At 32.5% G+C, this 26453-nt stretch overlaps 3 protein-coding genes across 9 annotated transcripts in view; 1 reads left to right on the top strand and 2 right to left on the bottom strand.

The window, feature by feature from the left end:
- Nucleotides 1–2469, top strand: part of LOC127732947 (coiled-coil domain-containing protein 171-like) — a 179481-nt gene extending 177012 nt beyond the window's left edge. For 2 of the 4 annotated variants that reach the window (XR_007996523.1, XR_007996519.1), the window contains one exon: nt 2359–2469. The gene's annotated coding sequence lies outside the window, so the exon portion shown is untranslated. The remainder of the gene's footprint in view (nt 1–2358) is intronic. The other 2 variants (XR_007996521.1, XR_007996520.1) reach the window with 1 other exon arrangement.
- Nucleotides 1–26453, bottom strand: part of LOC127732965 (sorting nexin-27-like) — a 279861-nt gene that overhangs the window by 67732 nt on the left and 185676 nt on the right. Inside the window, exon 14 of one of the 2 annotated variants that reach the window (XR_007996542.1) lies at nt 5361–5520. The exons of the other annotated variant lie outside the window; for it this stretch is intronic. The gene's annotated coding sequence lies outside the window, so the exon portion shown is untranslated. The remainder of the gene's footprint in view (nt 1–5360; nt 5521–26453) is intronic. 2 annotated transcript variants of the gene reach the window in all.
- Nucleotides 1–26453, bottom strand: part of LOC127732979 (leucine-rich repeat-containing protein 28-like) — a 252942-nt gene that overhangs the window by 201526 nt on the left and 24963 nt on the right. For 2 of the 3 annotated variants that reach the window (XM_052242233.1, XM_052242232.1), the window contains exon 10: nt 22861–25970. In XM_052242233.1, the coding sequence (XP_052098193.1) occupies nt 25714–25970 (257 nt within the window). In that variant the 3' untranslated portion in view covers nt 22861–25713. Of the gene's footprint in view, nt 1–22860; nt 25971–26453 lie in introns of those variants that run through there. The other variant, XR_007996548.1, reaches the window with a different exon arrangement.

The following is a 26453-nucleotide window of genomic DNA, read 5'->3' as shown; positions in this document are numbered from 1 at the left end:
TCTAAAATGAATGAGGAGCTAATAGGTTGAAGTTATGGCAAGGGGAGGGAATAAACCTATTTACCTCCTAATACTGGTTTCTTCCTATGATGAAAGTTAATTTATCATACTTGTATTATTTACATGTAATATATTTAAGGGACACAGATGTTATCAAAATTTGCCATTTTGTAGAGCTAATAGTAAAGAAATAATGTAAACAAAAGAAAAAGAAAAAAAAAAAGATAAAAGAAAAAACTGTAAACTATTTTTAAGTTCTAGGAAATGGCAGTATGGGATTTTCTGAAATTTATAAGTTGTATTGGATCGAAAAGTATTCTTACAACTTAATACATCTGGTGTGTGTGAGGGAGAGAAAGATATTTTGTGGAGGTTTATTTTCTTTCAACCAAACAGCAGACACTTCTTACAACTTTTTGTAGACTGGTCTCAAACAAGTTGCCAAAATTAACCTGTCATTTGGTTTAGATAAGATAAATCTAGAAGCGAAGATAGTATTTTGAGATGCTACTTTTTCTTTGATTTTTTTTATGGCTTGAATCTATGAACAAAGAATATACACTTGAATATGACATGGATCAAAATTTAGGAGCACATCAGATGTAATCAAAATTTGCCATTTTGTAGAGCTTAGTAAAAACTGTAAACTAAGTTATAGGAAATAGCAGTATGGGTTGGTTTGAAATTTAATGATATCTTTTGGATATTAAATTCTTCTTTTTATATTTTAAATTCATCTGATTTGCATATTTGATAGAGAGATAGAACAAGACTTTGTGAAGGTTTATTCTGTTTCAATCTAACAGCAGGTGCTTCTTTCATCTAATTGTAGTCATCTCTTATGACCAATTTTCAATAAAACTTCTAAAACCTGCCATTGGATTAAGATTGGATGAATCCAGAAGGAGGGTAAAGTATTTCGAATTTGATTACCTGAGTACTTAAAAAAATAATTACATTGTTTCTTAATTTTCAATATTTGGAGTAATTTAAGAGCATGATATTTTATTAACAAAACATTCAAGTGTTATTTTTTTTTTGCGTTTTGTGTATGGTTATTGAAATAATAATATTTCTTAATAAAAGTTTATATTGAAAATCAGCAATGATGGCTTCTTGTCCTAGTATTATATCCCTCCTCGAGGAGTTAAGGCTATATTGCATTCACCTTGTCGGTCTGTCCCTCTGTCTGCCCGTTTGTCCAGCAAATATTTCCGTCACATTTTTTCAGGTACTGCTGAACAGGATGACTACCATTTTGGTCAAAGCTTGACAGTGATGAGTTAAAACATTTGAGAGCTTTTCAGATCTGTGAGGTACCTACTTTCTGATTATGGGGAACCACTACTAGTGATAGGTCAATGATATTTGGTATGCAGTTGTATCAGCATTGGCACATCTCATTTCCATGGAGATTATTTGGCCCTGTCCCCTCGGTCATTGTCTACTGACTTTGAAACTTTTGCTTAGTTTACATGTATTAGTTTGTGATTAGGTCAGTTTATGGGTAACAACTAGTGGTAGGTCAATGATATTTGGTATGTTGTATTAGCATTGGCACATCGTATTTCCATGGAGAATGTTTGGCCCTGTGCCTTCAGTCATGGTTCATTGACTTTAATATTTTGCATAAATTGCATGTTCAAGTTTTGCTATTTAAATATCATTTGCATTTTACTAGCAAAATAACAAAAAGGTGAGGCATTATCTCTGTGTTAACAGTTTATGATAATGTTGATGTATGATGCTCAGAAGTATTCATAAGATCCCTTATATTATATTAGGTCACTTTTATGAGAGATATTTAACTGTTGAGCGTGCATGTTAGACATTTTTGTTTGTTCATATTAAGGCCATTGAATAATGATTTGTTCTATCTCAATTTACATCTGATGGAACCAGTCACTAGCTTTTCAACTTTGGTCCAAATCTGAAACCTGGTCATTGGGAGGGTTCAACTCAGATCTTGATTAACAAGGATTGCCTGAGTTTTTCTGCTGAAGATTGGTGGTTCTCTCCGGGTATTAGTTCCATCTTCCTCCACCAACCATAGACTGACTGCCATATATAGCCAGGGTTGCTGAAAGTGGCCAACAACTATAGTTTTGTATTCATGGAGGGAAATGAAAAAAAGTCATATTTCATTTGGATTAATTTCCGCAATAATTTTGTTCCTTTTTAATTAAATATGTATACTGAATTGATTGATTAGTTGATGTTTGCTCAACATCCAGTGGCAAATATTTCATGCATGTTGAGGACAAATGCTGAATTTAATCTGAATAGGGATAATGTCTTTTTGTTTTAAGTCATAAGTTTTGGTGGTCAAGTCCATATCTCAGATACTATAAGCAATAGGTCTAGTATATTCGGTGTATGGAAGGACTGTAAGGTGTACATGTCCAACTGGCAGGCGTCATCTGACCTTGACCTCATTTTCATGGTTCAGTGGTTATAGTTAAGTTTTGGTGTTTTTCTTATACTGTATGCAATAGGTCTACTATATTTGGTGTATGGAATGATTGTAAGGTGTACATGTCTAGCTGGCAGGTGTCATCTGACCTTGACCTCGTTTTCATGGTTCAGTGGTCAAAGTAAGTTTTTGAGTTTTGGTCTTTTTTTCTAATACTATATGCAATAGGTCAACTATATTTGGTGTATGGAAATATTTTATGATCTATATGTCAGTCACGCAGGTTTTATATGACCTTGACCTCATTTTCACGGTTCATTGCTCAGTGTTAAGTTTTTGTGTTTTGGTCTGTTTTTCTTAAACTATAAGCAATAGGTCAACTATATTTGTTATATGGAAGAATTGTTAACTGTACATGTCTGCCTGGCATGGTTCATCTGACCTTGACCTCATTTTCATGGTTCATTGGTCAATGTTTAGTTTTCTTAGTTAATGTTAAGTTTATGTGACAGTTGAAATAAAGCTTTATATTTAGGACTATCAACATAATATCAATGATTAGTAAAGAAGGCGAGACGTTTCAGCGTGTGCACTCTTGTGGTTATTATTTTACTTTTATGAAAACTTCTTTTGCCAAAAAAAATAAAATGCTCCGCTGGGCGCAGCTTGATACGACCGCAGAGGTCGAACCCTGAACAGTTGGGGCAAGTATGGACACAACATTCAAGCTTGATACAGCTCTGAATTTGGATTGTGATTTAATATTTGACACAGCATAGGTTACTGACACAGAATGAATGTGGTCTAAGAACTTAATTTTTTTTAATTTAGCTATTATGGTCCAATATCCAAAATCTAAATACATGGTTAGATTCAGCATATCAAAGAATCCAAAGAATTCAATTTTTGATGAAATCAAACAAAGTTTAATTTTGGACCTCAATGTGGACCAATTTGATAACGGGGCCCAAAAATCAAAATACATGGTTAGATTAAGCATATCAAAGAACCCCAATAATTTATTTTTTGATGAAATAAAATAAAGTTTAATTTTGGACCCTTTTGACCTCAATATGAACCAATTTGATAGGAGGGCCCACAAATAAAAAATGTAAATACATGGTTAGATTCAGCATATCAAAGAACCCCATATATTCAATTTTTGTTGAAATCAAACTAAGTTTAATTTTGAACCCCAATTTGGACCAACTTGAAAACTGGGCCCATAATCAAAAATCTAAACACATGTTTAGATTCAGCATATCAAAGAACCCCAATAATTCAATTTTTGTCAAAATCAAACTAAGTTTAATTTTGAACCCTTTGGACCTTAATGTAGACCAATTTAAAAAAACGGGACCCAAAATTTGAAATCTAAATACATGGTTAGATTTGGCATATCAAAGAACCCAAATAATTTAATTTTTGATGAAATAAAATAAAGTTTAATTTTGGACCCTTTTGACCTCAATATGAACCAATTTGATAGGAGGGCCCACAAATAAAAAAATCTAAATACATGGTTAGATTCAGCATATCAAAGAACCCCATATATTCAATTTCTGTTGAAATCAAACAAAGTTTAATTTTGGACCCCAATTTGGACCAACTTGAAAACTGGGCCCGAAATCAAAAATCTAAATACATGTTTAGATTCAGCATATCAAAGAACCCCATATATTCAATTTTTGTTAAAATCAAACTAAGTTTAATTTTGGACCCTTTGGACGTTATTGTAGACCAATTTGAAAACTGGACCCAAAATAAAAAATCTAAATACACGGTTAGATTTGGCATATCAAAGAATCCCAATAATTCAATTTTTGATGAAATAAAACAAAGTTTAATTTTGGACCCTTTTGACCTCAATATGAACCAATTTGATAGCTGGGCCCACAAATAAAAAATCTAAATACATGGTTAGATTCAGCATATCAAAGAACCCCATATATTCAATTTTTGTTGAAATCAAACAAAGTTTAATTTTGGACCCCAATTTGGACCAACTTGTAGACTGGGCCTGAAATCAAAATTCTAAATACATGTTTAGATTCAGCATATCAAATAATCCCATATATTCAATTTTTGTTAAAATCAAACAAAGTTTAATTTTGGACCCTTTGGACCTTAATGTAGACCAATTTAAAAACTGGACCCACAATTAAAAATCTAAATACACGGTCAGATTTGGCATAACAAATAAATAAATGTGGTCAAAGATTTTACAAATCTAATGCGTCATACTGTGCAATTAAAGATTACTTCTTGAAATTTTTCAATATTTGAAATTTGAAAAAAAAATAATATTTGAAGAATAATTCTTTTTAATTTCTGAAATCTGAAATGAGAAAAAATTGATCCCCCACAATTTCTTTTTACCCCCCCCCCCCCCCACCTTTTCCCCCAAAAAAGTTCTTTCCCTCAAGATATGGTCATAATCTCAATTCAAATTTCCAATGGAATTTGCAACCATAATTACCCATTAAAATTTACCATAGTGCTAACTTAATCTATTTTATAATAGAATTTAAAATATGGTGTCAAATCTTTCATATGGATTTTTTTGTAAAAAAAAAAGATGCAACATTTGCAGATATTTTTACTGTTCTTCCTTTATAAATATGCATTTCTTTAAACATAATTTAAAAGCAGTGTAAGGGAAGTAATCAAAACGTTGTGTTTGGATTACCTCCCTTACACTGTTTTAAATTGTCTTAATTGTTCATTAACCATTACTTTATACATTATTTAAAAGCAGTGAAAGGGAGGTAATACAAATGATGTATTTGATTTATCTCCCTTACACTGCTTTAAATTATGTTTTGTACTAAAGTATTTGTCCATATAAAATTGCTTGTTTTTTGCCCCTTTTTTGGCCCCTAATTTCTAAAATTTTGAGGCAATTACCCCAAAAATTAATCCCAGCATTCCCTTTGTGATATGGAACCTTGTGGTACAATGTCAGAGAGATCCATACACTAACACACAAGTTATGTCTGGAAGTTACAAAAATGCTTATTTTTGGCCCCTTTTGGGCCCCTAATTCCTTAACTGTTGGTACCATAACCCCCAAAATCAATCCCAACCTTCCTTTTGTGGTATTGAACCTTTTGGTAAAATTTCATAGAGATCCATACACTTAAACTAAAGTTAGAGTGCGAAAACCAATGCGTCTTCGGACGACGACGCCGGACGACGACGACGACGACGACGACGACGACGACGCCAACGTCATACCAATATACGACCACAAAATTTTTTTGCGGTCGTATAAAAATATGATGAATATTGAAAACCATGTAAAGTTGAATATGGAGTTGCATATAAAAACTAAGATTTTTTCTTTAGAATTTTCTTGGTTCATTGGTTTACATAAGTAAGATGAACTTATATGAAAAGATTTTCACAACATTTGAATTATTCATACGTGTTTGACCTCTTTTTTTTTCCATACAGCAATAGTGCAACGTTCAGTCAAAATTCCACATTTTTGACTGAAAATGGGTTTTAATATTAAGTAGAATAAGTATAAGACTATCCATCCTGCTTGGGATTTTGCTGCAGAAAAGAAGTTAATAATTTCACCAAATTCTAAATCCCATGTCTCTTGAAGGGCAAATTCCATATACTCTGCACGTTAAAGAACAGCTGCAACAACACACTGATGGGTTAGTGGGAAATTCCTGTCTATCTAGTATCCATCCTCAGTAGCCATCAATCTCTAGTGTCAGTCCCTGCTGTTCATCCTTGTGTACCTACCATGCAGACTCTTACTTACTGATGGTATGAATTATATCCCTTGCAATGAAGATTTTTTCCTGCCTGTCAATCCGTTCATCTGTATGTCAGCCCGTCTGTCAGTCTGTCTTTTTTTCAAGATGCTCAGTTGACTCGAATTCTTATATCAGATTGCAACCTTACTGGGATATATGTTGCATGTAATGAGAGGAAGTTCCTCATTGATTTTTAGTTCACCATGTCAAAGGTCAAGATCATAGTTACTAATAAAAGAAGAAAGTGTCTGAGGACACGAATGCCCCTGCTCAAGCTTTGCAATTTAAAAATGTGACGAGCGGAAAGACAGACTGACGGACGGTCAAGGGTAACACTTAATGCCCCCTCGCCTAGCGGCAGGGGCATACATATAGACCTCAATTTGTGTAGAAAACTTTTATATCTAAGTAAGGTTTCAATCCAGATATAAACCTTACTTAGATATAATTATGGTCATATAAAATGAGCGGAAGATCTCTATTGATTTTTGAGAAAGTTACTATAATCCGAGCTAATGCTTACTATTAAAGGTCCTTTTATTGCCAATTTGCTCTAGTCCTGAATATGCATGAAACATTTGCCACGTACTGGAATTAATCGATAGTTATGAAAAATGTATATTTGAATTTTACTATTTAACTTGAACAAGAAGCACACCTGGGTATTTTTTCCTGGATAAAAGGCACAGAAGAGGGGGTGGGGATGGGGTAGTGATTCGGAAGACACTCGTTTGAGCTGGTAGTCGTCATCATCAGACATGGGCAAAACGCAGTGTTTTTTATACGAAAATGCCATGTCAAAGGATAAGAATTTAAATTATTCAGTATATAATTCTTTATTGTCATATATATAAGTAAAACATGAAACTTGTGACAAATTCAAATGATAAACATCAACAAAAAATACAGTATAAAAGCCAACGGAAATTGGGTACCAACGAAGCGGAGAGAAAGGAGAAAAAAAGTTAGAAATCATTTGATTTAAACCATTTCTACCGTTTTGTTGAGGTTACCGCTTATGAAACGATTTTCTGATGTATATAGTGCTTATTTTTTATGCCAACAAGTAGCAAACAAAGACAAGATTTTGCGTAATACTTCAAAACTGTGCGCTTGGTACCAGAAAATTTCGAGGTCAATCGCTCTCCGACGTCCCACTGGCCAAATATTCATTCTTTTTCCAGACAAATTTTTAGATTATGATAATGTGACATCATATTTAGTATATTTACTGAAATTTGCTATCAAAAAGAAGGTTTTTTTTAAAGAATATGCACCTGTAATTTTCAAGTTACTATACGGAGAATTGAAGGGCGTTGTACGGAGAATTGAAGGGCGTTGTACGGAGAATTGAAGGGCGTTGTACGGAGAATTGAAGGGCGTTGTACGGAGAATTGAAGGGCGTTGTACGGAGAATTGAAGGGCGTTGTACGGAGAATTGAAGGGCGTTGTACGGAGAATTGAAGGGCGTTGTACGGAGAATTGCAAAATAACAACTTGTACGGATCCATTGTGTTATATCTGTGATCTGTTTATTTGGCAATCGCCATGGCAGTCGGCAGGGTTTAAGAACATCCGTTGTTCGACCTGCTAGTCAAATGCGTTTTGTTAAAATATACTTTTTCACTTTTTTGGTCTTTTGGAAAATGTTGTTTGTGCTGTATTTAGACCCCTCTACAAAGAAATTTGTTTTGCATGCACACGTATAAAAATTGCGGTTTTTATCCAACGCAATCATAGGTTTGAACGTTGTTTTCAAAGTTTAAACTTGTTTATATTTTTTCGTTTGGGCTTGTATTATATTTGCCTTCGGGTTTATATGATCCGTTCATCCTATTTCGACTCTTCAAAATTCAAGAGTCAATCCCAAATTGAGGTAAATTATATGGCCTTCCAAATACCGTTTCGATTCCTAACATTACTGAAGAGACATTAATTGTCGAAATCCGGATATGGTGTACAAATTTTTGCACCTCATGTTTGCGTTATACCATCTTTTCCGCAAGTTTATTGTTTTCTGTTTGGTATTAAATTAATAATTAAGATCCATTGTGTTACATCTATGACCTGTTTATTTGGCAATCGCCATGGCAGTCAGCAGGGTTTAAGAACATCCGTTGTTCGACCTGCTAGTCAAATGCGTTTTGTTAAAATATACTTTTTCACTTTTTTGGTCTTTTGGAAAATGTTGTTTGTGCTGTATTTAGACCCCTCTACAAAGAAATTTGTTTTGCATGCACACGTATAAAAATTGCGGTTTTTATCCAACGCAATCATAGGTTTGAACGTTGTTTTCAAAGTTTAGACTTGTTTATATTTTTTCGTTTGGGCTTGTATTATATTTGCCTGCGGGTTTATATGATCCGTTCATCCTATTTCGACTAGGTTTGAACGTTGTTTTCAATTTAGACTTGTTCATATATATATATTTATTCCATTCAGATGTCATCATTGCGTACCCTTATTGGATGTTGTGTTATGAAAGAAAAAATGGTTACATTAACCTAATCATCATTAATATATTCATATGTCTTTATACTACTAACAACAGTTGTCTTATTTGTTGTAAGGGCGAATTTTCAAAAGTTCAATAAAACACCGACCATTCATCTTTTGATGGGGAGTATTCTATATATATCTAATTTAAGTATAATTCCTTATTAGAAGGAAAGTGAACAAAAAACTTTGTTTGCATTGAATTTTAGGGGTGAAATGAATTATTCATTGCGTTTCGTAATAATTTTCTTGTTATTGAGAAATATCTTGTTTTTTTTTAAGTCGGGGAAAAAATATTTGTCACGAGAAAAATACCATGCTCCCTAAAAAGAAAAGAACGGTCAGTGCCTAAAATATAATTCAACCACAAAACTCCGCACAGGGGTCGACGATTTGGTTCTTTTGTAAGACGTTTAACACCCAAACTACAACTTTTTATGTCCAAGATAGAAAATGCAACTTTTTTTTATTTTCAAGTCTTTTTGTTTGGTCTAAATTAAAAGGAGTTTAATTTGTTGAGGGCTTGACCACCGTTAGTTATTCTCTCACGATCATTTCTCTCGATATACCGAATGACACCCGTGAGTTTATGGGGAACCACTTATGGTAAGTCTTTGATATTTCGTATATGCAACTATATAAGCATTGACACATCTCATATCCATGGAGTTGGTAATTATCCCTTAGTCATGGTCTATTGACTTTGAAACTTCTGCATAGACTAGTTTACATGTTAAAGTTTGTGATAAGGTCAGTTTAAGGTTAAACACTTAAGGTAAGTCTTTGATATTTCGTATGCATTTATATAAGCATTGGCACATCTCATATTCATCCCTTCAGCATATGGCGTATTATAAGGGTCAACAGAAATTTGTTGGCACCACTTGTTTTTGAAATACCGTGTATCATTTGCGCCAAGAATAAAGTATACGATTGCGCCATTTTTTTTTCAAATAAAAAAAAGTAATGACTTCACTTCTACTTTTTAACCGGGTATGGGACCAGCGGGTTACATTCGCAAAGTTATGACAACTTAATACATAATTTTCTTAATTTGTTCCGTTGATAAATTAATAATCTATTAATTATATATCCGATAAATGACTTTTTTTTTAATTACAATTTATTAAGGATTATTATGTACGGTAAATATATGAATACAGGTGTTATGGCGCAAATGAATTCCATAAATTGGCGCAATTGATACCTTTAAAAAATGATAATTGACGCAAATGATACATCTTGAAAATTGCAATTGGCGCAAAAGGACTGTTGCCCTTTAATCCATAGTTGTTTGATAAACGATTCTGTATTCTGTATGAATGACTGCTCCATTTCTTCATTAAAAGAAATTTATGGAAGATAGATTGTAAAAACTTATTGTTTGTATAAGGCAGCAACCATTTGATTTTCTGGGGGCTATGGATTTTTTTCTGAGACAAACTTTTTTTTTACATTGAGCCAAAATAACTAGTAATTTTTTCCAGGGCCAATCAAAAACAAATAATTTTTTTCACCATCTATTGAAAACAATCTATTTTTTGTCATCTCACTACTGCATAGCATCTTTCACATAGACAGCATGGCTCTTGGTGTAGGTTGGGGGAGGGATTAGTTTTCTGCTGTTTTTTAAGTCCATTTCCTGTCGTGTGATATTCCTGGAGCCCATCATACATGTATACCAAGTGTTTTGAATTCTGATGGAGCTGGTGAAATGTCCACCATTTCAATATGTAATGGCTTGGATGGTATATCTGAAAAGGTAAAGTTTTCCACACTTTAATATGTAATACAATGTGTACCAGGAGAAGAACTACTTTATAATATAAGCAAGTGGGATTTTTATCAAACAATTACACTACATTCATTTGAGTTCATTTTTGTTGTAATTGATTAATGTGTCAACTTGTATGAAGTACATTGCAACAGAATCTTAATCATTCTTACCTTGTACTCAGACATATGAAAAGCGTTTGGTGATAAATGAGAGTAAAATGAATTGAGTTGTACAACAAAACATTTTAAGAATGTAAATAGACCATTTTGTATTTAACAATAGGCAATCTTTTCACCATTCTTTAATGAAAATAAAGCCAATCTTCCAATATACTTTGAAGTTATAGTAACTAGTCTTCATTATTCTTTCCAAGACCCATAGGTTGCCTTGGACTGATATTTTTTAGTCCCAGTTGGGTTCTTTGACATGTTCACCAAATCCACTATTGTCATGATTGTTATACATCATAATAATTGTAACAAAATTACCTTGTTTTGGCAGAGCAATCTGATCAGGCATCTGTGTCCATCTGCAACATCCAACATCTAATGGCAGTATAAGGGGACTTCCATTGACAACTTCTATATTTTATCCTCATTGGATTGTTTGTCTCTTTTGACTTAATATTCACCATTTTTATTTCATCGGTCATTTATAATTTGCCTTTGTGTCGCTGAATACTGAATAGTTTTAGTTGAACTTCAAACTAACTACATGCATTCAACCGCTTCATATTGAGTATGGTCTAACTCCTAGGTAGATGACTATTGGGCTGCTGATATTATAAATCATAGACATTTTATACTGAAAGTGATACTATATACATTTGATGCAATAATATATGCTATTAAATGATTTAATAATAGAAACAAACCTTAAACTCCCCTGTCATTTTTTTGTCAGAGTTCTTTCTTCTCTTTCAGTTGGTAAATATATACGATGTCCAACTTTTTTTTTCATGTTTCAAATTAAGCAACAGTTAATTTTTTTTGGTCATTTTTTTAAAACAAACTTTTTTGTCTCTTCAGTGATAGTCAAATTATTTGTTTCCACATTTTCCAGAAAAACTTTTTTCCAAAAAAATCCATACCCTCCCCTCCTTCCTTCTCCCAGAATATCAAATGGTTGCTGCCTAACAAAAGGTATTTTTCATGTGTTTATTTCACTATTGCTACTGTATCTTGTGTATTACTAGTATCACCTCAGCCACATTTTGGTCATTTTTGGTTAGGGTTATATTTTTTTTCATTAGAAATTGTATAAATATTAAAGTGATAGAGAGAACCTAAATAAATGATCAGCAAGATAGTCAAGATAAGATCTACCAAAAAAGTAAACATTTCTGAATTTATCAATCAACTCCTTTTAGTTTTCTTTGCTCTAAGACAAAGTGGTGGTTTTATTCCTGTTTTAGATTGAAACTTCTTAACTATGACGTCACGCACATAACACTGAACGTAACAGTTATTAGAAAAATAACAGAATGAAAGCAGGACAATTTATTTTTGTTTTGACAGTCTACGAAAAAGTTCCTCTGAGGCCAAAACAAAGACCATGAGCATTGTCTTTAATTTATTGATGTAAATTCAATTCATTGTCCTTTAAATTATCGATTTTTGATTGGTCTGCACGAGAGGGTGACATTAAAAAAATTGTCTCCCGCTGAGCCATGTATGGCACGCCTGAACCACTTTTATTAATTAATCTCAGATAATCCCGGTTTATCTCAGATAAACTAAGATTATATCAACTTAATTCAAATTCGAGAAAATCCTAGTTTATCTCAGAAAATACAGAAAATTCATTATCTGGAGAAAATCCCGGTTTATCTCAAAATATTAAGAAAATCTAGGTTTTTCTGAGTGATTTTCAGATAATCCTAATTTATCTCCAGATAATTAATTTTCTCAATTTCAGATAATGAATTATCTCATTTCTCGAGAAAATCTAGGTTTATCTCGGATTCTAAATATACAAAAGAACAATGTAACCAGTGTTTTAATTGGACGACAATCCGGCGTTTAACGTTTTACTTTCTCTTTGAAACCATGATGGTGACGAATTCACTTCCTATTATTGGGTGAACGGGGATGTGCCAAAATATGGGTCATAATTTTGCGAGATTTTATATAAAAATTAGCGTCCTTTTTCAGAGGAGGGGCGACATTCAGCATACGGCACGCAATTTTACTTATATTATTGATCGATCGCTGTGTTATTGTGTCATTTATCACTACTCGTGGTGTGAACATCACCGTTATTGACACCTGGACAAGCGAAATTTGTTGAATCAATTATAATAAAATGCTCCGCTGGGCGCAGCTTGATACGACCGCATAGGTCGAACCCTGAACAGTTGGGGCAAGTATGGACACAACATTCAAGCTTGATACAGCTCTGAATTTGGATTGTGATTAAATATTTGACACAGCATAGGTTTCTGACACAGAATGAATATGGTCTAAGAACTTAAAAAAATTTAATTTACCTATTATGGTCCAATATCCAAAATCTAAATACATGGTTAGATTCAGCATATCAAAGAATCCAAAGAATTCTGGACCCTTTTGACCTCAATGTGGAACAATTTGATAACGGGGCCAAAAATCAAAATACATGGTTAGATTCAGCATATCAAAGAACCCCATATATTCAATGTTTGTTGAAATCAAACAAAAAGTTTAATTTGGACCCCAACTTGGACCAACTTGAAAACTGGGCCCATAATCAAAAATCTAAACACATGTTTAGATTCAGCATATCAAAGAACCCCAAGAATTCAATTTTTGTTAAAATCAAACTAAGTTTAATGTTGGACCCTTTGGACCTTAATGTAGACCAATTAAAAAAAACGGACCCAAAATTAAAAATCTAAATACGCGGTTAGATTCAGCATATCAAAGAACCCCATATATTCAATTTTTGTTGAAATCAAACAAAGTTTAATTTGACCCCAACTTGGACCAACTTGAAAACTGGGCCCATAATCAAAAATATAAACACATGTTTAGATTCAGCATATCAAAGAACCCCAAGAATTCAATTTTTGTTAAAATCAAACTAAGTTTAATGTTGGACCCTTTGGACCTTAATGTAGACCAATTTAAAAAAACGGACCCAAAATTAAAAATCTAAATACGCGGTTAGATTTGGCATTTCAAAGAACCCCAATAATTCAATTTTTGATGAAGTCAAACAAAGTTAATTTTGGACCCTTTTGACCTCAATATGAACCAATTTGATAGCGGGGCCCACAAATAAAAAATATAAATACATGGCTAGATTCAGCATATCAAAGAACCCCATATATTCATTTTTTGTTGAAATCAAACAAAGTTTAATTTTTTGACCCCAACTTGGACCAACTTGAAAACTGGTCCCAAAATCAAAAATCTAAATACATGGTTAGATTCAGCATATGAAAGAACCCCATATATTCAATTTTTGTTAAAATCAAACTAAGTTTTATTTGACCCTTTGAACCTTAATGTAGACCAATTTGAAAACTGAACCCAAAATTAAAATCTAAATACACGGTTAGATTTGGTATATCAAAGAACCCCAATCATTCAATTTTTGATGAAATCAAACAAAGTTAAATGTTGGACCCTTTTGACCTCAATATGAACCAATTTGATAGCGGGGCCCACAAATAAAAAATCTAGATACATGGCTAGATTCAGCATATCAAAGAACCCCATATATATAATTTTTGTTGAAATCAAACAAAGTTTAATTTTGGACCCCAATTTGGACCAACTTGAAAACTGGGCCCAAAATCAAAAATCTAAATACATCTTTAGATTCAGCATATCAAAGAACCCCATATATTCAATTTTTGTTAAAATCAAACTAAGTTTAATTTTGGACCCTTTGGACCTAAATGTAGACCAATTTGAAAACTGGACCCAAAATTAAAAATCTAAATACACGGTTAGATTCGGCATATCAAATAAATAAATGTGGTCAAAGATTTTACAAATCTAATGCGCCATACTGTGCAATTAAAGATTACTTCTTGAAATTTTTCAATATTTGAAATTTGAAAAAAAAAATATTTGAAGAATAATTTTTTTTAATTTCTGAAATCTGAAATGAGAAAAAATTGACCCCCCACAATTTCTTTTTACCCCCCCCCCTATTTCCCCCAAAAATTCTTTCCCTCAAGATATGGTCATAATCTCAATTCAAATTTCCCATAGTGCTAACTTAATCTATTTTATAATAGAATTTAAAATATGGTGTCAAATCTTTCATATGGATTTTTTTTTTGTAAAAAAAAAGATGCAACATTTGCAGATATTTTTACTGGTCTTCCTTTATAAATATGCATTTCTTTAAACATAATTTAAAAGCAGTGTAAGGAAAGTAATCAAAACGTTGTATTTGGATTACCTCCCTTACACTGTTTTAAATTGTCTTAATTGTTCATTAACCATTACTTTATACATAATTTTAAAGCAGTGTAAGGGAGGTAATTCAAATGATGTATTTGATTTATCTCCCTTACACTGCTTAAAATTATGTTTTGTACTAAAGTATTTATCCATTAACCAGGACAACCTTGTTTTTCCCCCTTTTTTGCCCCTAATTCCTAAACGGTTTGAGCCATAACCCCCCCCCCCCCCCCCCCCACCCCCCCAACCCCCCAAAGCAAATCCTAACCATCCCTTTGTGGTATGGAAACTTGTGGTATAATTTCAGAGAGCCCCTAATTCCTTAACTGTTGGTACCATAACCCCCAAAATCAATCCCAACCTTCCTTTTGTGGTATTTAACCTTAAGGTAAAATTTCATAGAGATCCATTTACTTAAACTAAAGTTATAGTGCGAAAACCAATGTGTCTTCGGACGACGACGACGCCGACGACGACGACGACGACGCCAACGTCATACCAATATACGACCGCAAAAATTTTTTGCGGTCGTATAAAAACAAGTAATATACATATACTTTGTACATACATAATAAACAAATTTGGTAGCTATTTCTTTTACACAAACTGACTGTTTACTACCGACGGCTAATTTCGACATCGATAATCATTGAATTCTCATATTTTAATTTATTCAGTCGGTTTTGATTTTTTAATCGTGACAAAGTTTTGTAAAATATTTAATTTTAACTATTGCATTATTTCGTAATTTGTCAGTAAACAAAATATATAACACTAGAAAGAAGGCAACTAAGTAATCCAATACACAAATAATGCACGATTCAATTATGGAAAAAACAATTATTTCATCATGGTTATTCATAAGACATAATTTTAATTCATTTTGTTTTCAAAATAATTAAATACATAAGAGTTTATATGCCACGAACCTCAAAGCGCCAGTTATTAATTGTAGGATATAAACAATAAATGTACATTGTCTGAAATACAAAATGTGTGTGTACTCGCTAACACGGGTGTCATTCGATTTATCGAGAGAAATGATCGTGAAAGAATATCTAACGGAGGTCAAGTATAGCGAGACGATCGTGAAAGCTCTGGTACCGGATCGTGAAAGAAATTTAATCGAGAAGACATATGAAAAGTCAGTAAATAATCTAATTTAATTAATTAAACGGACAAATTTACAACAAAATAAAACTGTCTGTCAAAATGGTTCAACATTATGGTCAGTATGTGAGAAAATCCAGTTCTAAAAGTACATAGTTTTTACAAAAAAACAGAAGGCATATTGCTCCTCGACATTTCAGTGACATCAAAAATGTAAACATACATGATTTTTTCACAAATTCGAATAAAATAAACTATTTTTCTTCGAAAAAAGGCATTCTATTTGAATGCATCAAATGGTTCTCATAGTTGTTTTGTATAAACATAATCTGAAACTTGGTAAAAAAAGAAATATTTACACAAAATTGATATTTCGGATCGTGTAAGATCACGTTCCGGTTTTTGAAGATCGTGAAAAGGATCGTGAAAGATTTGATGCTACGAAGACGTTCAAATTATTCTTCAATTATATGATAATTAATATTTGTTATTGGTATTAAAAAAAATAGATTGGCATGACTGACCCGCGTCTCTTTTGTTGGTGAATGGGGCTATAATCGTGCAATGCCATTGGATCTAATATCTTATAATACCACACAGACTTGGTAAATTGTATCAATACCAGTCCATTTGTCCGTCCTTCATAAGTATTGTTTTTTTATACATTAAGATGTTTTATTTTGTATTTATAACTTTGAATTCTCATTTTTATGTCCATTATATTTATAAAGCTCACATACCTGTATGCTATAGGGCCACGGTATTTGGTGTATGGTGTACATGTCTGTCTGCATGTTTCATATATGACGTCAATTGTATTGGATATATTGAATGATAGTAAGATGTCTGTGTCTGACTGTCGGTCAGGGTTCATATACTTTCGACCTCATGTTCCGAATTAATTGGCCAAACATAACTTTTACATTTGTCAGTTTCTAAGGTACTGTAAGCATCGGAACACCTATATTTGGTGTACGGGATTTTTGTAGAGATCTGTATGGCATGGTTCATCTTACCTTGACCTTTTTTTTATGAATCATTGACAATTTTAAGCGTATGTGACACTTCTAGTAAAACCCTTAATATTACAGAAGTTCAACAAATATACTATCATAAGTAAAGCAGACGAGACATTTCAGCATTTGCGCTCTGGTATTCTTTAGTCTGTAATATATAGTTATCTCATTGGAAATCAATCCACATCTGCTACGTTGTATACAAAGATACATATAGCCTAAGAAAGTATTGTTGCACAAAATGTTGGTTATCGTTCAATCTCAAATTTTTCACTATAAGACATTCAACAAGTTCCTACTATAACTATCACCACTCTGTATATCTATCACCACTCTGTATATCTATCGCTACTCTGTATATCTATCACCACTCTGTATATCTATCAACATTCTGTAATCTACCACTACTCTGCATATCTATCACCACTCTGTATATCCATCTCTACTCTGTATATCTATCATCATTCTGTATATCTACCACTACTCTATATCTATCACCACTCTGTATATCTATCACAACTCTGTATATCTGTCACCACCCTGTATATCTATCACCACTCTGTATAATTATCACTACTCTGTATATCTATCACCACTCTGTATATCTATCACTACTCTGTATATCTACTTCCACTCTGTATATCTATCACCATTCTGTATATCTATCACCACTTCGTTTATATATCACCACTCTGTATATCTATCGCTACTCTGTATATCTATCACCACTCTGTATATCTATCAACATTCTGTAATCTTCCACTACTCTGCATATCTATCACCACTCTGTATATCTATCACCACTCTGTATATCTACCACCACTCTGCATATCTATCTCCACTCTGTATATCTATCACTACTCTGTATATCTATCACCACTCTGTATATCTTTCAACACTCTGTATATCTACCACCACTCTGTATATCTGCCACCACTCTGCATATCTATCACCAATTTATATATCTATCAACACTTTGTTTATCTATCACCACTCTGTAAATCTACCACCACTCTGTATGTCTACCCCAAATCTGTATATCCATCACCACTCTGTATATCTATCACAACTCTATATATTTATCTCCACTCTGTATATCTATCACCACTCTGTATATCTATCACCACTGTGTATATATATCAACACTCTGTATATCTATCCCCATCCTGTATATCTACCACCACCCTGTATATATATCACCACTCTGTATATCTATCACTACTCTGCATATCTATCTCCACTCTGCATATCAATCATCACTTTGTATACCTATCACCACTCTCTATATCTACCACCACTCTGTATATCTATCAACACTCTGTATGTCTACCACCACTCTGTATATCTATCACCATTTTGTATATCTATCACCACTTTGTATATCTATCACCACTCTGTATATCTACCACCACTCTGCATTTCTATCACCACTCTATCAATACCAGTCCATTTGTCCTTCCTTCATAAGTATTGTTTTTTTATACATAAAGATGTTTTATTTTGTATTTATAACTTTGAATTCTCATTTTTATGCCCATTATATTTATAAAGCTCACATACCTGTATGCTATAGGGCCACGGTATTTGGTGTATGGTGTACATGTCTGTCTACCACCACTCTGTATATCTATCAACACTCTGTATGTCTACCACCACTCTGTATATCTATCACCATTTTGTATATCTATCACCACTTTGTATATCTATCACCACTCTGTATATCTACCACCACTCTGCATTTCTATCACCACTCTGTATATATATCACCACTCTGTATATCTATCACCCCTCTGCATATATACCACCACTCCGTATATCTACCACCACTCTGCATATCACAGTCTATCACCATTTTGTATATCTATCACCACTCTGTATATCTATCAACACTCTGTATATCTATAACCACTTTGTATATCTATCACTCCTATGTATATCTACCACCACTCTGTATATCTACCACAACTCTTCATATCTATCACCACTTTATATATATATATATATCACCACTTTATATATATATATCACCACTTTGTATATCTATCACCACTCTGTATATCTATCACCACTCTGTATATCTACCACTACTCTGCATATCTATCTCCACTCTGTATATCTATTACCACTTTGTATATCTACCACCACTCTGCATATCTATCACCACTTTATATATATATCACCAATGTTATATCTATCACCAATCTATATCTACCACCACTCTGCATATCTATCTCCACTTTGTACATCTATCACCACTTTGTATATCTACCATCACTCTGCATATCTATTACAACTTTGTATATCTATCATCACTCTGTATATCTACCACCACTCTGTATATCTACCAACACTCTGTATATCTATCATCACTCTGTATATCTACCACCACTCTGTATATCTACCAACACTCTGTATATCTACTACCATTCTGTATATCTATCACCATTCATTATATCTATCACCACTTCGATTATATATCACCATTTTGTCTATCTATCACCACCTTGTATATCTATCACAACTCTGTGTATCAATCACCACTCTGTATATCTACCACCACTCTGCATATCTATCTCCACTCTGTATATCTATCACCACTTTGTATATCTACCACCACTCTGCATATCTATCTCCACTCTGTATATCTATCACCACTTTGTAAATCTATCACCACTCTGTATATCTACCACCACTCTGTATATCTATCAACAATCTGTATATCTACTACCACTCTGTATATCTATCCCCATCCTGTATATCTGTATATCTATCTATCTGTCAAGTTTACTGACTTTGAACATGTTGAACTAGGTTATAAACTGCTAGTACTTTCAGATCGTTCTTTTGTGTCTTATTTATTGGTATATTTTTTTTATCTGTATTGTGTTGATCTGAACCTATTTCAACAAATTTTTACTTTTAAGTTCTGACTTCGGTCTTATCCAATGTGTACAGTCTCAGTTTATGGTATGGTTCGGCACTAGACCTTTTTTTAGCCCCTTCCAAAAATGCATGTGCCTTCCCCCGGTCATGACATATTGTGTCATTGAGTCTTTGTTCCTGTATTTCATTTTGTTTTTGTTGTAAATATAAATCAGGCTGTATGTCTGCATATTTGCTTTTTTTTTACACTCGTCGTTTTGGAAATTAAAAAGAAGATGTGGTATGATTGCCAATGAGACAACTCTCCACAAGAGACCAAATGACACAGAAATTGACAACAATAGAAGACGTTACTAAGTTGAAAAACTTGTGTCTAATCCATTTGTCATTTTTGAACAATAAAATATGTTTAAACTAACAACTATAGGTCACCATATGGCCTTCGAAGCTAGAATACAGTGTTGCTATTTACTGAAGTTACTCTTAGACTAGTAGCTCTGTACTGTTTTCTTGATGTTGGAGGTCCATAAGATTTTTTTGACGGTGTTGTCCATGTACCATTTTGTAGATCGTACTTCTTGGGCATATGTTTTATAGCGACAAGCAACTAGAACTTTGGCTATTTTTCAGTTTAAGTTGTCGTCAGCTAGCAATTTATCTATGCTTTTTTCGGGCTGATTACAGATGTTGTTCAATAGTCCAAGTACTCGGATATGTAGTTGGGCTTCTATTGGTAGTATTCCGTTTAGGATGTTGATAGTAACATCTGCTACATAAGTTGGTAATGAGAGTATAAGCTTATAAGTAGCTTTTTCTGGAAGTTTTTGATTAATTCTGGTGAACTTGTTTTTGGTAGTTTTAGCTCTTATCCATAGAGAAGTACTGGAGATACGTTACACGAATGACCGAATGACACTTGGAATGAGCGTATGACACATGAAATTTTAATCTTAGTTTAAACAGTATTTAGTAATGAAAAATTTTACAAGAATAAAGTATTAAAATATTACATGAAGTTTTAATCTTAGCACATATATGTGAATTTTAAACTTTGATTTATAAATAATATTACATTAAAGTTTATGTTATAACTAAAACATGATTTATTAAAGCAGGCAAGTTCATAAAATGTTATTATAATTTCGTGGATACATCTGTTCCTGATTGCATATATACGATCGCCCAATGTGTTCAAGTTGGACTACCAAAGTGGGGCCCTCATTTGTAAATTATATTATAACTCACTGACACTCCATGAATTGAAATGTATTTCATTTAACAGTCAACAAAAATTATTTTAAGTAATAATTTTGCGGTACGTTTTAAAACCGCTCAGGGCCTCCTGAGTGCACTCAGGACATGTAATAGATATTTTAGTGGGCGTTGAGGGTATGCGTCCGATAAATTATTTATTTTTTTATCTTAATATTTTTGTTTGAATAAAATTAATTGAATATTTCAGAAGTTATTGAAGTGTTTATTAACACACGCCGTTATTTGGAATATGTCATGCATGACCGATGATCATATTCAATACCAATTATCATGTTGATTAGGTCTATACAAATCCTTAATTAGGTCTTCTGATCTTTAGTAATTAGTGAAGGTAATCAACACATACTAGTTAACTAAACAAGAAAGGTTTTCTTAGAACAAAAATAAAGATAAAAGTTGCAAAAAATGTTAAATAAATGTTTCGTTTTGTTTGTGATAATATTAAAGCCATTTGAGAAATTTAAGAAATCCATTCAGTTTATTTAATTGAAAACGTTAACAAATATAGATCTAATTCATTGCAAAGTGTGGCGTCCTTCAGGGATCAAAACCCCGTTTTAACAGTGTTTGTTTAAAGGTTAATTATGCATTGGCCACGTGTCGTTAAAAAAAAAAAAACTGATTAACAATGTAATAGAGTTGTAAGGTAATAGATATTTCAGGTATTGGGCATTTGTCATAATCATGATTAGATTATCTAATTGACAAAAACACTTTATAATTCAACTTACCAAGTAAGTACTAAAATGTAACACTTTACAATAAAATGGATGATAAATTCCTGCACCATATTTCACTCTTTTAATAGAGAAAATTAATGAAAGAAAAACGGCACGTGATATTTTTTTTAAAAAGATTATAACTTTCTAAAAGGAAACTTATTAGAACTTCGAAATGGTGTATTTCAACTTTGCTAAACTTATTTCAACATTTTAGTTATTTGTCCTATTTAATGATGCGGATGCCAGATTTATGTAACATATTTCACTATCTTCATAAAGACAAATACGGATATAACATTCAGATTCTCTTATAAAAAAAACTCTCATGACAAACTTCTAAATTCTAGATCCATCTGATCTTCATTATCATAGATACACTTGTCATACATGTACATCCTGAATAAATTAATTGTTATTTTAATATATCAAATTTGGAAATTTAAAACTTCTAAAACGTTTCCCGTAAGAGAGTAATCTTTCATTCTTCTCTATCTGTATAGATGCATCATTGTATCTATATCTTATCCCTTATGACCATGAAATTTTCCTCCTATGTGTCGCGGCTTTCTATTGGCTCCTTTTTTTTCAGTTAATTGATTTTCTCAAAATTCTCAGATAATCCCGGATTTTCTCCAGTTAATTATTTATCTAATTTTGTGAGGAATATAATGAATTATCTCAAATATGCATTAAGCTGAGAAAATCCCAGTTTATCTTAAAATTCTGAGATAAACCGGGATTATCTGAAAAAAATCGAAATAATCCCGGTTTATCTGAGCTTATTGTAAAATAGTGAGATAATCCTAGTTTATCTGAGATAATCTAGGATTATCTATAAAAGTCGTTCAGGCGTGCCATATATAAGACTTATGGCATTTATCTAAATAATATTCCTCCTAAAAATTTGGAATGAGATAAAAACAAAAAACCTGCCTTTTTGCCATTTTAAAGTCTACAAAAAACTCTGTTTCAGTGGCTTCTGGTTTGCATCTAAGGAAACAGATGTTAATTTATTTTAATTACATAACAATTTAACAATAAACTTAATGCAAGAGTATTCAACAAAACAAGGAATCAATCAAACTGATCTTCACTAACATTGCTATCACACACTAGGGATAATTCTTCACCAATATACATTTTCATTTAAAAAATCAAGATATACTATAATAAATAAATATACACAATAGCATCAATTTCACAAGTGTATATCATGTAACATGTGTACACATTTAATAATGTTTATCCTGTAATATGTGTACACACTAAATTAAGTTTATCTTGTAACAAGTGTACACACTTTATATGGTATCATGCCTGTCTAAATAATACTAACAATCATTTATTTGATAACAGTGAGCTGAATGATATTTATATTCACTTTCTTATTAAGTATGATGTTTCATCTCAGTTTTCAACCTAAACAATTTGTTTGTGACATCACATATGTCCTTCTACAAAAAGACTGTAATTGAAAATGACTTTTTTTCTGAATTTTGATAATTAACAAGCATTCTGAGAGTATTGCATGGCAATACATAGTCCCCTACCGGGTAAAAATTCATTATACTGGAACAAAATGCTAACTTGTTATATAACTTGCCATGGTGTAAACAAAAAGTAAATATCATGTCAACATCTTCAAGCATGACTAAAAACAGTGTGGAAAACTGATTATATGAGTGAATTGACCATAACTCTGCACAAAATTATTAGACAGAAACAAAAATTTGAACTTGATCCGTAACTTGTCATGATAAAACTATATACCAATTATCAATCAATATCATATAAGCATGATGAAAAAAACATTAGATATGATTAATAGTTCTCTAAAATTAGATATGATGTAATACAGTGTATATCTATTTTCAAATTATAATCAAATATAATTAATAGTTCCAAATATTTTTTCTTTCATTTGTCACAAACTAATATAGATTTGTAACTTATCTATAAAATGTCAACAACTTTTATCTACACAATGTAATGTATTGAAATATATACATAATAAAAATAGATTATTATCTAATTAAAGGATTTCTCTTCATAATTTTTTTTTATATATATAGCATTCAAAAAATTAGTTTATACTAAATAACTAACAAACCTGCCAAAATTTCTTCAAATAATTGAACAAAGAATGTCTTTTAAAAAATTAGTTATCTCCCTTTGTCCATAAATATGGTTTAACATAGTACTCTAACATTAGATATGGTCCAGAGTTATGGTCCATAACTCTGGATTAAATCATCAGACCGGAACAAAATTTGAACTTGATCTATAACTTGTCATGATAAAACTATATACCAAATATCAAATCAATATCTTCATAAACAAAGAAAAAAAGTGTGGAAAGCTGATTTGCCAGACTGACAGAAGGACAGACAGACAGACGGACAGACAGACAGACAGACAGACGGACGGAGTACAAACCTAAAGTCCCCTTCGACTTCGTCGGTAGGGGACTAATTACTGCACACATGTCCTCTTAGTATGGATAGACTTACTATTACATACTGTTGACTAATCCTAAGATTTTGGATAGATTAATCTCTAATAAAAGAACAGAGTTCCAATGTCCCCTGCTTGGCACATATTTTATCAATCCAAGGTACAAGGGCAATACCTAAAAAACACTTGAGCAAATGCAATGCAATTTCCGTTATATAGTTAATATTTCCTAGGGGCATAACTCGTTAAAAATATTTGATCAGCACTTATTTTTGAAAGTGTCAAAGACATTGCTGATATAAACCTATGATATAAGTTTCATGTAATTCTGGCAAGATTTGTACACGTGAGAGCGTTAACTATGCAATTTTCCATGTAATCAATATTTACAAGGGGCATATCTCTTTTAAAAATCATTGATTGGCACTGATTTTCGAATTTGTTCACGACATTGATGATATAAACCTATAATATAAATTTCATAAAAATCTTGCAAGAATTGTACACATGACAGCGCTCACAAGTCTTTACATATAGTTAATATTTCCAAGGGGCATAACTCTTTTAAAAATAATTGATCGGCACTGATTTTCAAATTTGTCATTGACATTGATGATATAAACCTATGATAAAAGTATTATAAAACTCTGGCAAGAATTGTACACATGAGAGTGCTAACAATGCAATTTTCCATATAGTTAATGTTTCCAAGGGGCATAACTTTTAAAAATAATTGATCGGCACTGATTTTTGAACTCGTCCAAGACATTGCTGATATGAACCTATGATATAAGTTTCATAAAATTTTGGCAAGAATTGTACAAATGAGAGCAATAACGATGCAATTTTCCATATAATTAATGTTTCCAAGGGGTATTACTCTTAATCGGTACTGATTTTCTAACTCGTCCAAAACATTGCTGATATAAACCTAAGTTTCATAAAAATCAGGCAAGAATTTTACACATGAGAGCACTAACAAGACCGGATGGGCCCATGGACAGACGGACGGATGCCCGGTATTTCTATGTCCCCCCCCCCCCCCGCAATGCGTTGCGCGGGGGACAAAAAGGGCTATAAAGTATAAACACCATCGACATGTCTTCTGACTGTGGATAGATTTATCACCATATATGCTGATGATATGGCTTTTGAATGTGGATATATTAATCACTAAACATGCATATGACATGTCCTCTAACTGTGGATAGATTACAACTATACATGCTTATAACATGTCCTCTGTCACTGTGGATAAATATATGAATATACATGCTTATGAAATTTTCTGTGACTGACTATACATGCTTATGACATATCTCTGTTCATGAATAGATTTATGACTATACATGCTAATGACATCCTCTGTCCATATCCTTTGGGCTTTGACTGAGTTATCACTGTACAAGAACTACTGCTAATGAAAGGTCCTCTGAACGTGGATACACTACAGGAAGCCCAATATCCGTCCCGTGAAAACATTTCTTTGTACACTGTAAGCTACAACACATCCCTAATATGTAGGCTGACTTGACATAGTCTTTATATACAACAGGAAACCCTGATAGGAATATGTTGCCTTGACACATCTCACATTTGGCCAATGGGCATGATAGTGTTGCACTCAAGTTGTAAGGAATACTGTCAATAATGTCTGAAATGTAAATAAAAATAGATATGAATCAACAACATGAATGATAAATGTTTTACTCGCCAAAGCAGTAAGCAGGGATTTCTTTAAACTTTGTATTGACAATCTTTTCTATCAAGTTCAAAGATATATTTCAACCAATATTCTTAACAAAAATCTTTAAGTTATCAAATAATAACAGAATAAAATAAAATTCTCCGTGGGGCCCAGCTAAAAACGACTGCAGGTGTCAAACCCTGAACAGTGGGTCAAGTATGGACACTACATTCAAGCTTAATACAGCTCTGAATTTGGATTGTCATTAAAAATTTTACATTAAAACAATGTCTTTAAAAAATCTTTAAATCTTTCCTCTAATTATTTGTCAAAATATCTAATAATGATCAGTAAATTTCAAACTATATTTATACATAATTTCTAAATTACAATAAGATGCTATATCTGTTTTTAACTATGAATCTAATAACAATTTCTATTAATTGTGCA

The sequence above is a fragment of the Mytilus californianus genome, unplaced genomic scaffold, assembly GCF_021869535.1.
Source record: "Mytilus californianus isolate M0D057914Y unplaced genomic scaffold, xbMytCali1.0.p SCAF_3, whole genome shotgun sequence".
Taxonomy (NCBI): Eukaryota; Metazoa; Mollusca; class Bivalvia; order Mytilida; family Mytilidae; genus Mytilus; species Mytilus californianus.
Note: the sequence above shows the minus strand (reverse complement) of the source record. Positions and strands in the feature narration are given on the sequence as shown.